The following is a 15,504-nucleotide window of genomic DNA, read 5'->3' on the forward strand; positions in this document are numbered from 1 at the left end:
TACAATTTAATTTTTGAATAAAAATTCATATTTTTGTTTTAATAACAAGTAACTGAAAATTATTTATTTGTTTATTGGTTATTATATTATATTATTATTATTATTTTTATATTTCATTTCTATTTCCAATTTTCTATTTCTTTCATTTTGCTCCAACTCCATTTGTTTGAGTTGAAAATCGTATTCAATCTTTTTCTTTTCATTTTCATTTTTGTTTGCTTCAACTTCTTTCATCCAATTGCTTTTTTCAATTTCAAATTGAAGCTGTTTTTCTTTAAAGCTCATTCGTTCAGCTTCTAATGTAGCCGGTCTATCAATGGCAGTGTTTTGGTGTTTGGCCTTAATTTTTTTTGGCAAACGCAATGAGCCAGGTGCCAATTCAGAAATGTCAAGTTCTTCATTACCACCACCTCAACTTCCCTCTCTGAGCAAAAATGTCCGCTAATTGTCTGTAATGAGGACAACTTCTAAGCACTTTATCTGTAATAAAGCAAATCATTGATTAGAATTTAATTTCAAAGTTGATATTAAAATATAGTATATAAAATGTACCCATCACAGTCAGCTCCACATCGCCATCCTCTACTCCAGCGCCCGTGGAATTTAGCCAGTGCTCTGCCGATTTCATTTGGCATTTTAAATACCGAACCTTACATTTTAAAATGTTCCACGTCGCTTCAATTTTTGTTGCTGCAAGCAACTTACTATAGTAGATTTTCGCTGTTGGTTTCTGCAATTAAAGGAGATGTAATTAAATCGAAATAAATAACTAATGTGTCGAAAACTCACCTCGATGTTTCGGTGTTCCTGCATATAGCACAGCACTGCTTTGATTTCGGCATCCATCCATTTTTTCACAGGGAAGAATTTAGTATACCGTCCCAGGATTTCAAGGATAAAAAGGATATGGTCGGATAGAGGAGATTATCCTGATCAAGGACATATATAGTTATAGCCGCAGGAAGCTTATAGTTTTCGAGATATTCGCGTTTAAAGTTGAAAATTTGCAATATTTTAATCACATATTTTCGATATATAAAATTAATTTTGCACTTATATTTTTCACTTTATATCCACTAACACTTCACTAATTCATTTGTGCACATTTATTTTATATAATATAGTGCAAAAATAGCTTTTAATATACATTTAAATTATTGTTGAATTATGATTATTTAAGAATAACAAATGAATTACAAACTATCAAATAATCAGTGTTACCTTATCGACATCATTTGTAATAAAGTGAGAAGTTTATACCCCAAATACGAGAATCAACAACCTATAAAAAAAATAACCCTGGTCGGTCCAACACCGGGGTGTATCAAATTTTTTTCGCGTAGAACTCCTTTTTGCGTGGGTGGCCTTCGGCCGCGCTTCAAAAAAAATAACCCTGGTCGGTCCAATACCGGGGTGTATCAAATTCTTTACGCGTAGAACTCCTTTTTGCGTGGGCGGCCTTCGGCCGCGCTTCAAAAAAAAAATAACCCTGGTCGGTTCAACAACGGGGTGTATCAAATTTTTTTCGCGTAAAACTCCTTTTTGCGTGGGCCGCTTAAATTGTTTATATATTTTTTATTTTTTATCAACGATTATGTTTCCTGCATTTAGGGTACAACATTTCTTTATATTTTTTTTTGTTTTAGTTTGTAAAATATTTTAGTATGGTAACACTGATTATTTGTCAGTTTGTAATTCAATAAATCAATAATTTAAATGTATGTTAAAAGCTATTTTTGCACTATATTATATAAAATAAATGTGTACAAATGAATTAGTGATGTGTTAGTGTATATAAAATTGAAAAATATAAGTGCAAAATTAATTTTATATATAGAAAATATGTAATTAAAATATTGCAAATTTTCAAATTGAAACGCGAATATCTCGAAAACTATAAGCTTCCTGCGGCTATAACCATATATATTCGTGATCTGGAGAGTCTCCTTTATCCGACCATACCCATTTCATTCCCGAAATCTTGGGACGGTATACTAAAGCCGACCCTTTTCACCTCCTTTTCTCGCTGACGCTTTCGCATTTCTGTAGACACTAAAGATGGAGTACAAACAAATGACAAAAAATTTATATTTATTTTGTGCTTTGTGATTCTTACTTATTTTGATGATTTTTGATAATTTTTGCTGAAAAATGGAAATGCCATTCGCTTAGTTTTATTTATTTTTTGTGCTGCCATTTAGTAAAATTCCAACGACTTTCTAACACTGGAAATAAGCAAACAACCACATAATCTGTAAACAAGGGCCTTGGTTAAAGTTGGTTATTTTGTCATACCGCATTTTGTTGTTGTTTACTTAATCACATAACCCGATAACCACCTTATCGTGAACAGCCTAAATGTTTTTTTTTTTTATAGTTAATAAAAAAGAATCACCTGAAAGTAAAAACAAAAATTTTTTAATATATATACATATTATAACAGGTGGCGCAAAAATTACCTTCCGACCTTTTTTGGAAAATGAAAAACTCTTTTGAAAAATGAAAAACGTTGATTCTGCTTGTGGATTATTTTTATTTGGTCTTTTAAATTGTTTTACATCAAGTGGAGAATATGATATCATGTAAATGGCCGCCGCCACAGTTGATTGTCATATGAGCCCTTTTTATGGCATTTTCCATCACTTTGGCCAGAACTTCCGGGGATAGGTCCTCACATTCTTGACGGATATTGCCTTTAAGAGCTGCAAGAGTCTGAGGCTTGCTGACATAAACCCGCGATTTCAAAAAGCCCCACAAAAAGAAGTCTGGGGCGGTCAAATCAGGCGATCTTGATGGCCAGTGAAAATCGCCAAAACGGGAAATTAGGCGCCCGGGAAATGCATCCTTCAGCATATCGGTTGTGCCACGCAGTGTAGCGTAACATTGTTTATTTACGTATTTGCAACGTGTAATGACGTATGCAACGTATGTACAATGTGACCATATAATAGGCAACATTTTCATATGTATATAAAAGAAAACGCTATAAGTTATATGAGTATTATGTGGTGATTACTTGGGCACTTACTTCTTCTTCTTTGCTAGCGTAGGCTAACGCGGTTACAGCCGAATTAACAACTGGGCACAGGTCGTTTTTTCTTTTCGCTATTTATCGCCCATTGAGATAGCAAGTGTGGACAGGTCCTTCTTCACCTGATCTCTCCAACGAAAGGGAGGTCTTCCTCTACTTCCATCAGCGAGTATTTAATCGAAAGCCTTCAAAGCTGGAGTGTTCTCTTCCATACGGACAACATTACCTAGCCAGCGCAGCCGCCGTCTCTTGAATCGCTGAAATATGTTAATGCCGCCGTAAATCTCGCACAGCTTATCGTTCCATCGACTGCAGCACTCGCCGTTGCCAAAGCGCAAAGGACAAAAATCTTCCGCATAACCATTCTCTCGAACACTCCTAAGGCTGTGTCATCAGACGATGTCATTGTCGACGGACGTGTAGGGCTTGGTCTTTTTTCGTCGAGAGAGACTTTATATTTCAATTACTTACCCAGTCTATAGTAGCACCTGTTGGCAAGACTGATTCTGCGTTGGATTTCAAGGCTCATATTGTTGTTGGTGTTGATACTGGCTCCAAGATAGACGAAATTATCTACGACTTCAAATTTATGACTGTCAACAGTGATATGCGAGCCAAGTCGCGAATGGAATGACTGTTTGTTTGATAACAGGAGATATTTCGTCTTGTCTTCATTCACAACCAGACCCATCAGCTTCGCTTCCTTATCTAGTCTGTGGAAAGCAGAACGAAGCGGTTGTTGAGGATAATGAAATCAATATCATCTGTGTACGCCAGCGGGATACCAAGTTCATACATAGCGGCATAGAGGTAAAATCGACGAAAAGATGGTGTGTGTCGATGTGGTCGATTCCGACCATATCTTGCAAAGAAGCTTATGCATGGTCCTTATCAGTTCTTCGCCGCCGTATTTGAAAAGTTCTGGCGGTAATTCATGTTGTTGTACGGGTACTTAATCCCCGTTAGGGATAAGTTGTCATCGACGTCATAAAACAGTAGGCCCATTAAACTTGCTGTTTCGGCAGGGTCGGACCAAAGGGAGAAGGATGTCAGATGTGCAGGGTTAGCAGAGCATGCAAAGAAGTGGCTAATGTCATGCGAATACTCTTTGCACGCTGGACATATGTATGTCTGGTATATCAGTGCCTATCCTGAATAAGTGGGAGTTTAACCTGCTACAGTGTCCAGAACGAAGTTGCGCAAGGGTCTCTCTCAATTCTTGCGGCAACTCGAGCTCTTCGTCTGCAGTCCAATCTTAACGCCATCGACTGCAATATTAAGGTCAAGTCAGTACTACTCGTACTTCGTTCAGTTTGTGAATATGGTCACTGTGGATTTAATGAGGAGAGTGTTAGGTTCTGTGTAGCGAGGAAGCGAGAAAAGTCGGAAAAATAATCTTTACGTTTGAACACATGCCATCGATTCCATTGCCCGACGTCATTATCATGCAATCATCTGCGTACAAGGTGATAGAAATTCCCTCTAATGGTTACTTATCGACTTCGCCGGGGCCCGAAATATGGTTATCTGTAGTACTAGATCCAGGAGGATGGAGTCATGTGTAGAAGTTCACGCAAGTGAGGAAAGTTCTCTGATCGCCATTCACTTGGGAGTGGCCAGAAACGATTCTTTTACACATGGCTCAAGCAGCTCACTACTTCCGGTCTTTGACCAAGTATCCTCTGGGTAGCCTAAGAACATCCGTTCGAAGGCGAGCTAAAGTGAGAAGGCGAAACATTCCCTACAAGGGTTGTGCGCTGGGTTTGGGACCCGCCACGTAAAAAACACCCCCAGTGAAGAGCTACAACCAGCCTCGGATGAGAGACCCCCCTTTTGATTGACGATGGAGCAGACGTTCCATTAACCGACCATGAAGAAGTTCGAATAGCAATTGCCCGCCTGAAGAACAACAAAGCGGCAGGAGCCGACGGATTGCCGGCCGAGCTATTCAAACACGACGGCGAAGAACTGATAAGGTGCATGCATCAGCTTCTTTGTAAAATATGGTCGGACGAAAGCATGCCCAACGATTGGAATTTAAGTGTGCTATGCCCAATCCATAAAAAAGGAGACCCCACAATCTGCGCCAACTACCGTGGGATTAGCCTCCTCAACATCGCATATAAGGTTCTACCGAGCGTACTGTGTGAAAGATTAAAGCCCACCGTCAACAAACTGGTTGGACCTTATCAGTGTGGCTTTAGACCTGGCAAATCAACAACCGACCAGATATTCATCATGCGCCAAATCTCGGAAAAGACCCGTGAAAGGAGAATCGACACACACCACCTCTTCGTCGATTTCAAAGCTGCTTTCGACAGCACGAAAAGGAGCTGCCTTTATGCCGCGATGTCTGAATTTGGTATCCCCGCAAAACTAATACGTCTGTGTAAACTGACGTTGAGTAACACCAAAAGCTCCGTCAGGATCGGGAAGGACCTCTCCGAGCCGTTCGATACCAAACGAGGTTTCAGACAAGGCGATTCCCTATCGTGCGACTTTTTCAACCTGCTTTTGGAGAAAATAGTTCGAGCTGCAGAACTAAATAGAGAAGGTACCATCTTCTATAAGAGTGTACAGCTGCTGGCGTACGCCGATGATATTGACGGCGTAGACGAAATATCTCCTGTCATCAAACAAACAGTCGTCGCATTCGCGACTTGGCTCTCACGTCACTGTTGACAGTCATAACTTTGAAGTCGTAGATAATTTCGTCTATCTTGGAACCAGCGTAGACACCACTAACAATGTCAGCCTTGAAATCAAACGCAGGATAACTCTTGCCAACAGGTGCTACTTCGGACTGAGTAGGCAATTGAGAAGCAAAGTCCTCTCTCGACAAACGAAAACCAAACTCTATAAGTCACTCATAATTCCCGTCCTGCTGTATGGTGCAGAGTCTTGGACGATGTCAACAACGGATGAGTCGACGTTGCGAGTTTTCGAGAGAAAAGTTCTGCGAAAGATTTATGGTCCTTTGCGTGTTAGCCACGGCGAATACCGCATTCGATGGAACGATGAGCTGTACGAGATATACGACGACATCGACATAGTTCAGCGAATTAAAAGACAGCGGCTACGCTGGCTAGGTCATGTTGTCCGGATGGACGAAAACACTCCAGCTCTGAAAATATTCGACGCAGTACCCGCCGGGGGAAGCAGAGGAAGAGGAAGACCTCCACTCCGTTGGAAGGACCAAGTGGAGAAGGACCTGGCTTCGCTTGGAATATCCAATTGGCGCCACGTAGCGAAAAGAAGAAACGACTGGTGCGCTGTTGTTAACTCGGCTATAATCGCTTAAGCGGTTTCTACGCCAATTAAGAAGAAGAAGAAGATTCCAGCTTAAAAAATTCATTAAGCTACGTGGCTATCTCCGGATCGAAAAATCACCAACCAGATCGGTCATGTTGTGATAGACGGAAGACACGTCTCCAGTATTTTAGAAGTGCGTACGCTCCGAGGTCCTAACATCGACTCGGACCACTATCTTGTTGTAGCCAAGATACGCACCCGCCTCTGTGTAGCAAAAAACGCAATTCAACACAAGTTCGACGACGAGAATTATAAATTTATGAATAAAGACGAAAACGTTATTTCCGGTGTAAGAATAAGCCCTTGGATTACTTTTAAATTTGAAAATAATGGATCCTAATTTTCTTCGAATTTTTATTAAGCACACATAAACATAGAATATATTATATTATTTTTATTAATTTTATATTCAATTTTGTAAGAAATTAATAATTTTGAAATTTGTTGGTTGATAATGAGAGAGGTATTTATAGTTTTTAATTATAAATATTTTCAAATTCAATTTAAATCAGGCAATTTTCCAGTGAATGTAGTTGCTACAATAATATTTCATGTAATCCTTTTGATTACCAAACGTGTACTATTGCATAATAGAGGTGGATTGAAATTATGCTGAATAGTAATGGATGAATTTAGCAATTTTTAACCGATGACTACGTAACAACAGTAGCGAATGATTGAAATATATCTTATTGTCGGACGACAACTCTTAATTGTTAATTAATTTCGTCAATTTCTACATTTTTGGTCGCAAATGTAGCCCGATTACTGAGCCAGTTATGATCCAAACAATTGATTTTTATTTGTATTATGTCTCAGAGAGAATTAATTTGTAATTGTTCAGGATAATCAATGTACACGCAACTCTTTTTTTACACGGTTTCTTTTTACACGGGTTTGAAGTTACACGGTTGTCAAAAAAAATTTTTTTGTAAAAAATTTTTAATCTAGTACGGTTTCAAAAGCACTTGTAATTATGTTTGTTTTTACTACACTTAGCACCATTGCTGAAATGAACATACTTACATAGTAGTAACTGGGAAATCCCCTTATTCGATAACTCTTACCTACACATTTTGTTCGCATGATATTTACATTGCTGAAATGGATATCTCCAGTGACGATACCGACTTTAGTCCAGTTCGTCACAAACAATTGCGCTTGTTATCAAGTAGCGACGAATAATTATTTAGCTATGTAAATATTTTTTCTCTATTTCTATTCTAATTTCAGATTTATTTGGTTTTTTGCTTAATCTACCAATTTTTCACCTGTATGAATTATGTATTTCAAGTTTTAATGCTCTATAAAATGCCATATGAATATACAATTTGTATGCATATCTGAAATTTTATAGTTTTCAAAATTTTTTACGCGGTTTTTCGAAGTAAATATAGTTTTTTATTTTATCTTACACGGTTTTCAGATGACATGGAACGTATCCCCCATTTTACTATAGGAAACGCCTCTTTTTTTACACGTTTTTTTTTTTACACGGTTTTCTGAGGAACGTATCTACCGTGTAAAAAATGAGTTGGGTGTATACGAAAATCACCGTATTTTTGCAGTAGCTATGTGTTGTTATTATTATTATTTCTTCTAAGTAAAAAATGTTCAAATGATTTTTATAAATATGAATTATGAACATATTCCTACGATTCGAAATATAATTTTTGTATTTATGAATTGTATTGACTTTTAACATAAAGAGAAAAGTATCCTATGTCCGCTCTCTGGTTCTAAAGTTACAGCCAAGTCGGGCTGTAAGTAACACAATTTTCTTTTATACATACATAGTATGTATACATACTAGCGGGTCGGTACGTACATATGTAAGTACTTCGCTACGTATAAAGTGAAATAATAAAAAAATTATTTTAACATCAAATTGATTTATTCAAACAAAAAAATATTTTATTTATTGCTAGCTATTTTGTAATTGTTTGAATTGAAATCGCATATTAGTTGGATAGGTATCAAGAAATTTCTCCTTTTGATTAAACAGCTAATACTATGTTCGGACCGACATTGAAAACATGTTTTCGTGGGAAAAACTGGTTTTCGCACGAAAACTTGTGTTTTCGTCCATGGAAAATCTGTCAAACGAAAACACAGTTTTCGCTGAAAACTACTTGAAAACTTACATTCCACTCCTTATAATCGGTGCCTGCTCTAGTTTAATCGATTTTTTTGGAAGACATATTTTGCCGGCCCTAAATTGTCACTTGATATTTGTTTACATTCCATATAAAATACAGCTGACAAGTAAATCATTTCGAAAATGGAAAAACAAAAGTACAAAAAAAGAAGTTGTTGGAGTGATAGGGCAGAAGCCCTATTAATTGAATTGTGGCGGAACAAAGTAAGTGCTTTTCGCGGACCCAAGAAGAACAGCCATATAGTGGAGGAAATGGCAATGGAGATGCAGCAACAAGGTGTGCATTTCACGGCGAGTGAAATAAAGTCGAAAATGCACAACCTTTCACAGAGATATAGGTATGTAATTAAATAAAATTAAGAAAAAATAGAGCTTTTACATATATATCATGTTTTACAGGAAAGAGAAGACAGCAGTCGGGTCAACTGGCGGTTCTCCCTCGCAGTGGCCACTTTACGAGAAAATGAGAGCCGTACTGTTGCCGTACGTCAGCTACAATGCCGAGAACTTAGTGGAGGAAAGTTTTCAAAGTAAGATACATTTGTTTTTTAATTCAATTTATTATTTATATTTACATACATATATACATTTTTAAAAAGGTTCTACTAACTCTGAACCACTCCAAATTTCGGTGGAAACGGCTGCGTCTTCTACATTTGTTGCTGCATCTCCATTGTCATCACCGGTTTGCCTACCATCGCCCTCAGCTATGCCGATGTCGCCAAGCGACACTTCTTCGGTACCAGTACCGTCTCCCGAGCCGAGTGATGCTATCAATAAAAAAAGGAATAATTTTCAAACCATAATTTTAAAAAAATTTGACCACATAGAAAAGCAGCTCGAAAAAGCAAATCAGCAATCCCTTGAAATCAGCAACGAAATAAGGGACTTGTCAAAAAAAATGGTTGAAAATGATAACAAAAAAACAGAAATGATGGAACAATTTATAAAAGATAGTAAAGAAACAAATGAAAGATTGCTTCAATTTCTAAATAAATAAAAAAATGAATATAAGTATTTTCTGTTATGTATTATATTTTATATGGAAAATAAAATTGAATTTTGTTTGGTGTGTACAACTTTATCTTTGATTTAATGTATATGCAATTGTGTAAAATGTAGATATTGTGATACAATATGCACATGTACTTACCAAAATATGTACAAAGTGCTGTCCGAATCATTTCTCCATTAATTGGGTCGTCAGATGCATATGAAATATCACACGGATTCTGGCGTCTAGTCTCCAACTCTTCCAAAGCGCGTAACCATTTAGCGTTTAGCGTGTCGTTGTTATCATTTAAAAAATTGTGAAGGACGCAACATGCTTTTATTATGGAGTTGGCATTCCGTACAGAGTTGTCAATTCCTTTTCCGATGCGTCGAAAGCGGGCCTTGAGGTGTCCAAAAGCATTTTCGACAACTCTACGTGTTTTCGAAAGAGTGTAGTTGAATACCTTCTCACCATTATTTTGATTTACGCTAAATGGATACGGTTTCATTAGTTGTTTGCTAAATCGAAAAGCCGAATCCCCAATAATGAATACTGGCACATTTACGCCTGAAATTTCTCTAGACATTTCGCTTAGTAAAGAACAACTATCCATTTCTTTTTTAAGTGATGACGTCTCATAAATTTGAGAGTCATTACATCGCCCGGGACTTCCTACGTTTATGTAAGTAAAACGGTATCTGAAAATATATTGTAAACATTACTTATGTACTTATACATATGTACATATATTGAGTTTTTGGACTTTACTTAGCATCAACTAATGCCATTAAAACGGTGGAATACCATCCTTTATAATTATAATAATCAACAGCTTCGTCAGATGATGGATGAATCTCAATGTGGCATCCGTCTGTAAACAATTATTAGAACATTAGCGCAAATTTAAGATTTTATAACCAATATTACCAATTGCTCCTAAGCATTGTGGAAATCCAATTACCTCGAAACCAGTCACCAATTCGGTTATATTTTCTCTGTTTAAAGGCAACATTTTAAAACAGGATGGCTGCAGTAATCTCCAGATTTCGGTGCAAAATTCCAGTAAAATTTCGCAAACCGTAGATTTTCCTACACCGAACATGTTGGCGATACTACGATACTCTGCAGATGACCCTAAAGCAAATAATGTTATAGCCACTCTTTTCTCGATAGGAATAGCTTTTCGGTAATTTGTATCCATTTTTTGTAACGGGCGGAGGATGTCACATAATTTATCAAAGGAACTTCTGTTCATGCGAAAGTTCTCTTTAAAAAAAGCACAACCGTTTCGTTGGCAATCGTGTTCCCAAAACTGATTCTTACGTTGCTGGAATTAATAATATATAATTGAAAACTTTTGCATCAATAGGAACATATACACACTTTTGTCCAACATGAATTAATCGGCATCCCAAGGTCCTTTATTAAATCTAATACGATTAGATATTGTTTCTTTAACTCGGCTATCTCTTTTGTCAAGGCATGGTGCTGAGAAGTAAGACATTCCAATAGTTCTCTTGAAGAATTGTCGATGAGCAGGATATTTATTTGGCTTCTCAAAGCCAATGCTTTCGCAATTAACATCTTTTTCTCAGAAATCTAAAAAAAACACGATCTTTAGTAATAATTAAAAGCAAATATTAAAGATTTCAAAACTTACCATTCTCGTTGCTCAAATGTAAACAAACAAATAAATTTGTGAACTGTCAGTGAAAACTCAGCGAAAACACAAATTGTCGGTCCGAACGACTTACGTTCCACAACATACAAATGTGTTTTCAAAATGTTTTCAATGTCGGTCCGAACATAGTATAAGATCGTAGCTTCCATCAAATTTAGTAACAACTTTTTCACTGTCGACAGCAACAGTTGCAACATGAGTTAATAATTTTTGTATCACCAAAAGATGACAGTTGAAATGTCGAATTGTATTGTTGAACATGACGCAAAAAAAGCTTCGACGTTTGAGTGGCCCCAAAAATTAATGAATACAATGGTTTGGGTGGAGTTTTTAACGCTGGCAATCTCACTTTGCCATTAGCACAACACATCCCGGGCGTTTCACCTTGAAAGTTAGCCGAATCACAATGTGAACAAATTGCGTCTATCATTCCAATGTATCCGTACATACTATAATCAATTTGACTATCGTAATTAACCCTTTGCACTCGAGAGGTGACTCTAACTCACCATGGGGTGTGTGTGCTGCCGCAACTCGAGAAGTAACTATCGCTAACCACTTGGTTTGCTGCGGTAACTCGATAAGCGGGACTTGTTTCCTTCTCTTAAAAGGTGGCGTAAACTGTTTTTTTTTTTGGTTTGGAGATTTGTTTAATAAATTCATGTATTTTATTTAAACCACTAAAGAACAGAGAAGCGAATATCCGCTTAATCACTTACGATACTTGAAAACATTAGTCAAGCAATTGACTGGAGATTTCCACCAGACGCGCGACTGAGCCTCGACTTTAACCGTCGAATCCGATAACATACGCCTAGATGGAAAGCTGCATAGCATTCTAACAGGAGTTAGAAAATATGGCAAAGTCTTGCTCCCGAATAAATAAGCCCGGCAGAAGACACCAAACAACTCGATTCCCACGACAGCCGGTTCTACGCACCGGTATTGACTCGGATTTCATCCGACCAAGGGCTGTTTTTTCGGCGATCTAACCTCGTTTGGATCGGTGAGTACTAATTTGAGTTTGACGTCATTGGAGCAATGCCTTGCAGCAGAGTTGCTCCGTATCCCCATGTTGCCTACGCAATACTGCGACACTAGCCTCTACGGCTGTGTAATCTGCACATAGTTCGCGCGCCGCGCCGCCACTCACCCTGAGTGGCCAACAGAGGACCTCCACGGTCCCCAGGAGCTCAAACAGGCAACATAGCTCCCACTCTGACTTGTATTTAATATATGCATACATCCCCCATGTTACATGTTGCCCGAATATAGGTGCGCTACTTCGTGGTAAAAACCGTTTGGTGCTGGGCGACTTAAACGCGCACCACGATCTTTGGTATTCCTGCCTGTCGTAGGGGATGGAGCTGGCGGAACAGATTGACGATTCGACATTCTGCACAATGAATGACGAAGCCCCCACCAGCGTTATGGGCATCTGTAATAGCTCGCCTGATATTATCATTGCTAGTGGTGGTCCGATAAATAGCATAACCTGGCGACCTATGCTAACTCTAGCATCGGACCATCTGTCCATAATTATCTCGATCGAGAAACCTCTCGACTTCGTTTCTGTGGACAAGCATACCTTCATTAACTTTAACAAAGCTAACTGGGTCGGCTTCACAGAATTTACTGAGAACACCTTCAACGCTCTACCCATTCCTACGGACGTATGCGTTGGCGAACGTCAATTCCGCAAGGTGATTGCAGCAGCTACCGCTCGCTTCATCCCGGATGGAAGAATAGCTGAAATCCGCCCCGATTTCCCAGCCGAAGTAGTCGTTTTAGCTAACGAGCGCGACACCTTACGCCATGCCGATCCCGGAGATCCCGGAATAAGGGATCTCAATTTGGCGTATGATAAACCATTATAAGCGGACGAAATAGATAGAGCACCTGAAGTCCTGCAACTTCTCTACCGGTGTGAGTAAGGTTTGGGCTACTGTCAAAGCTTTGTCTAATCCGAAGAGACACGACGACCGAGTTGAAATTCAATTCAATTGTCATGCCTCTTCGGACCCGAAGAAGTGCGCGAGCTATTTTAGCCGGCAGTTTACACTGCGCCCTTCGATAGACAAAGATGTGTTAACCGACGGCTGCGCAAAATGTCAAACGACTGCGCGCCATTTACTTTCACCGATGAGGAGGTTCAGAATGTCATGAATAAAGCAAGATCCTCTAAATGCATTGGCTCTGATGGAATTAACATGCTAATGCTAAAGCATCTAGGCTCGACGGGAGTAAGTTTTCTAACCAAGGTCCTCAACCTGTCACTGACCACTCTTCAAATACCCGATGTGTGGAAAATCGGAAGAGTGGTTCCACTACTGAAACCTGGGAAACCCGCCAACAAAGGGGAATCTTATCGTCCGATAACTCTCCTCTCCCCAGTAGTGAAGACATTTGAGGCCTTGCTACTCTCGACCTTCACTCACCACCTGAGCCTAGCCAGCCACCAGCATGGATTCCGAAAAGAGCACAGCACCACAACAGCACTTAGCGTCATAAGCGCTCAGATAGTTCGTGGCCTCAACCAGAAACCACCCTGTGAGAGAATGATCCTCGTAGCGTTGGACATATCAAAAGCTTTTGACACAGTCAACCATACAACGCTACTGCAGGACATTGAGAAAACTACGCTACTGTTTAACTTCTACATCTCGAAACTCCCGCAACCACCAGAGGGGGTTTCCGTAACCTCATACGCAGATGATTGCACGATATTGACGTCGGGCAATGGAATCGATGGCATGTGTTCGAAAGTAAACAACTACCTCTCCGACCTTTCTCATTTCCTTACTGCATGGGACCTCACACTTTCCCCCCACCAAATCCACAGCGACCATATTTACGTACTGGACGAAGGAGTATAGACTTGAACTTAATATTGTAGTCGATGGCGTCAAAATTCCGACTGTCAATAACCCTAAGATTTTAGGTGTAACCTTCGATAGTCTACGCTCCTTCTCTCCCCATACGACCGCGATTATCGCCGAGGTACAGAGTTGCAACAAAATCCTCAAGTCGCTAGCCGGCAGCACATGGGGAAAAGACAAAGAAACGTTGTTGGCAACTTACAAGGCAATCGGCCGGCCGGTCCTTAACTCCGCAGCACCAATATGGTCGGCTGGATGCAGTGGTACGCAGATGAGGAAACTTCAGACCTGCCAAAATGCTGCACTCGGGACCACGACGGGATGCCTTTTGATGTCTCCCATAGAACACCTTCATAGTGAAACGCTTATGCTCCCAGTAAAGGAATATAATGAACTCCTCTCCAAGCAGTTCCTGCTGGGATGTTTTCGTAGAAATCACCCTTGAAGCCATCTGCTTGGAGCGGAACAGCCTCCTAGGAGCATCAAAAGGTCTTTCCTAGACTACGTCGACGACGTCGTACAGTACGCCGACCGGACATCGGACGCAACTGACTTTCGACAGGTACTGACCGCCATTACAGTGGAGCCATCAACACCTTTACCGACTCCCTTCCCTCATTTCAACCAAAATAGCACGACGTATTCGTGATCGCCGTGCAAGATTCAGTACAGGTACAGGGTCAATAGATCTTTTTCGTGCATTACTTTCACGCTGCGATGTATTAGCTAGCTTTTTTTTTTTTACAGTCTGTGATCATCTTAGTAATGCTACAGTATTTGCAATACGCGTTCGCCGATCTATATTTGCTCGTCTGGCTCGTGGCATTTTTCCTTCATATAAAAAAGAATAAATCAAATTAAAAACAAATTGCATCTATTACAAAAGAAGAAAATATTTGTATGCACATAAAATGTTTTTCCAGATAAAGAAACACACATGTATTTCACTTCAACTGTTCAAAACTTAACGCTTTTTAATAATTTAAGTGAAATAAAGTCTGTTTACAGACAGATATGAAACACCGACGATACGCTAAAAAACTGAGAAAAGTACACGCACACATATATGTACTATATTAGGGTGTGTCATTGAGGTAACCTTTTTTTCAACTGAAAAACAGGCTAAAAACTTTCGAAAATGTGAAAAAAAAAGTCACTCAAAAGATGAGCTCTTAATATTAATATTAAGAGGTGCCTATTTCAAATTTTCTGTTTTCTATATAAATTACATGGAAAAAAAATCATTTTTTTGTGGTGGTTATTCTGCGGAGGTTATTATATGTGCACGCGATGGCTGCCAGTTGGGATGGTAAACTCGATTCGGATTCTACTCGAGAATCGAGTTTTCTCGTCAAATAATCGATTTTTCGGAATCGATCTTCAGTAGTCGAAGTCGATTAAGAATCCGAATCGAGTTTATCTTGACATTCTAAAAATCGATTATTTTAC

The 15,504-nt window shown here is 39.1% G+C and overlaps 2 protein-coding genes and 1 long non-coding RNA gene across 10 annotated transcripts in view; 2 read left to right on the top strand and 1 right to left on the bottom strand.

Annotated features, from left to right (window-relative positions):
• Positions 1-15,504, top strand: part of LOC126764041 (protein unc-13 homolog 4B) — a 324,201-nt gene that overhangs the window by 10,990 nt on the left and 297,707 nt on the right. The window lies entirely within an intron of this gene.
• LOC126764309 (uncharacterized) lies at positions 10,740-11,299 on the bottom strand. The gene is made up of 3 exons (XR_007667917.1): positions 11,156-11,299; positions 10,879-11,094; positions 10,740-10,822 (listed from the first exon to the last, which is right to left on the bottom strand). It is a non-coding gene; the product is annotated as an uncharacterized LOC126764309 (long non-coding RNA).
• LOC126764214 (uncharacterized) lies at positions 12,538-13,053 on the top strand. The gene has a single exon (XM_050482010.1). The coding sequence runs from the start codon at positions 12,538-12,540 to the stop codon at positions 13,051-13,053; it is 516 nt and encodes a 171-aa protein (XP_050337967.1).

This window comes from Bactrocera neohumeralis, unplaced genomic scaffold (assembly GCF_024586455.1).
Source record: "Bactrocera neohumeralis isolate Rockhampton unplaced genomic scaffold, APGP_CSIRO_Bneo_wtdbg2-racon-allhic-juicebox.fasta_v2 cluster09, whole genome shotgun sequence".
NCBI classification, from domain to species: Eukaryota; Metazoa; Arthropoda; class Insecta; order Diptera; family Tephritidae; genus Bactrocera; species Bactrocera neohumeralis.

Bases quoted from the DNA above. Each gene is read 5' to 3' on its own strand.
- LOC126764214 (XM_050482010.1), top strand. From the start codon at position 12,538: ATGGAGCTGGCGGAACAGATTGACGATTCGACATTCTGCACAATGAAT.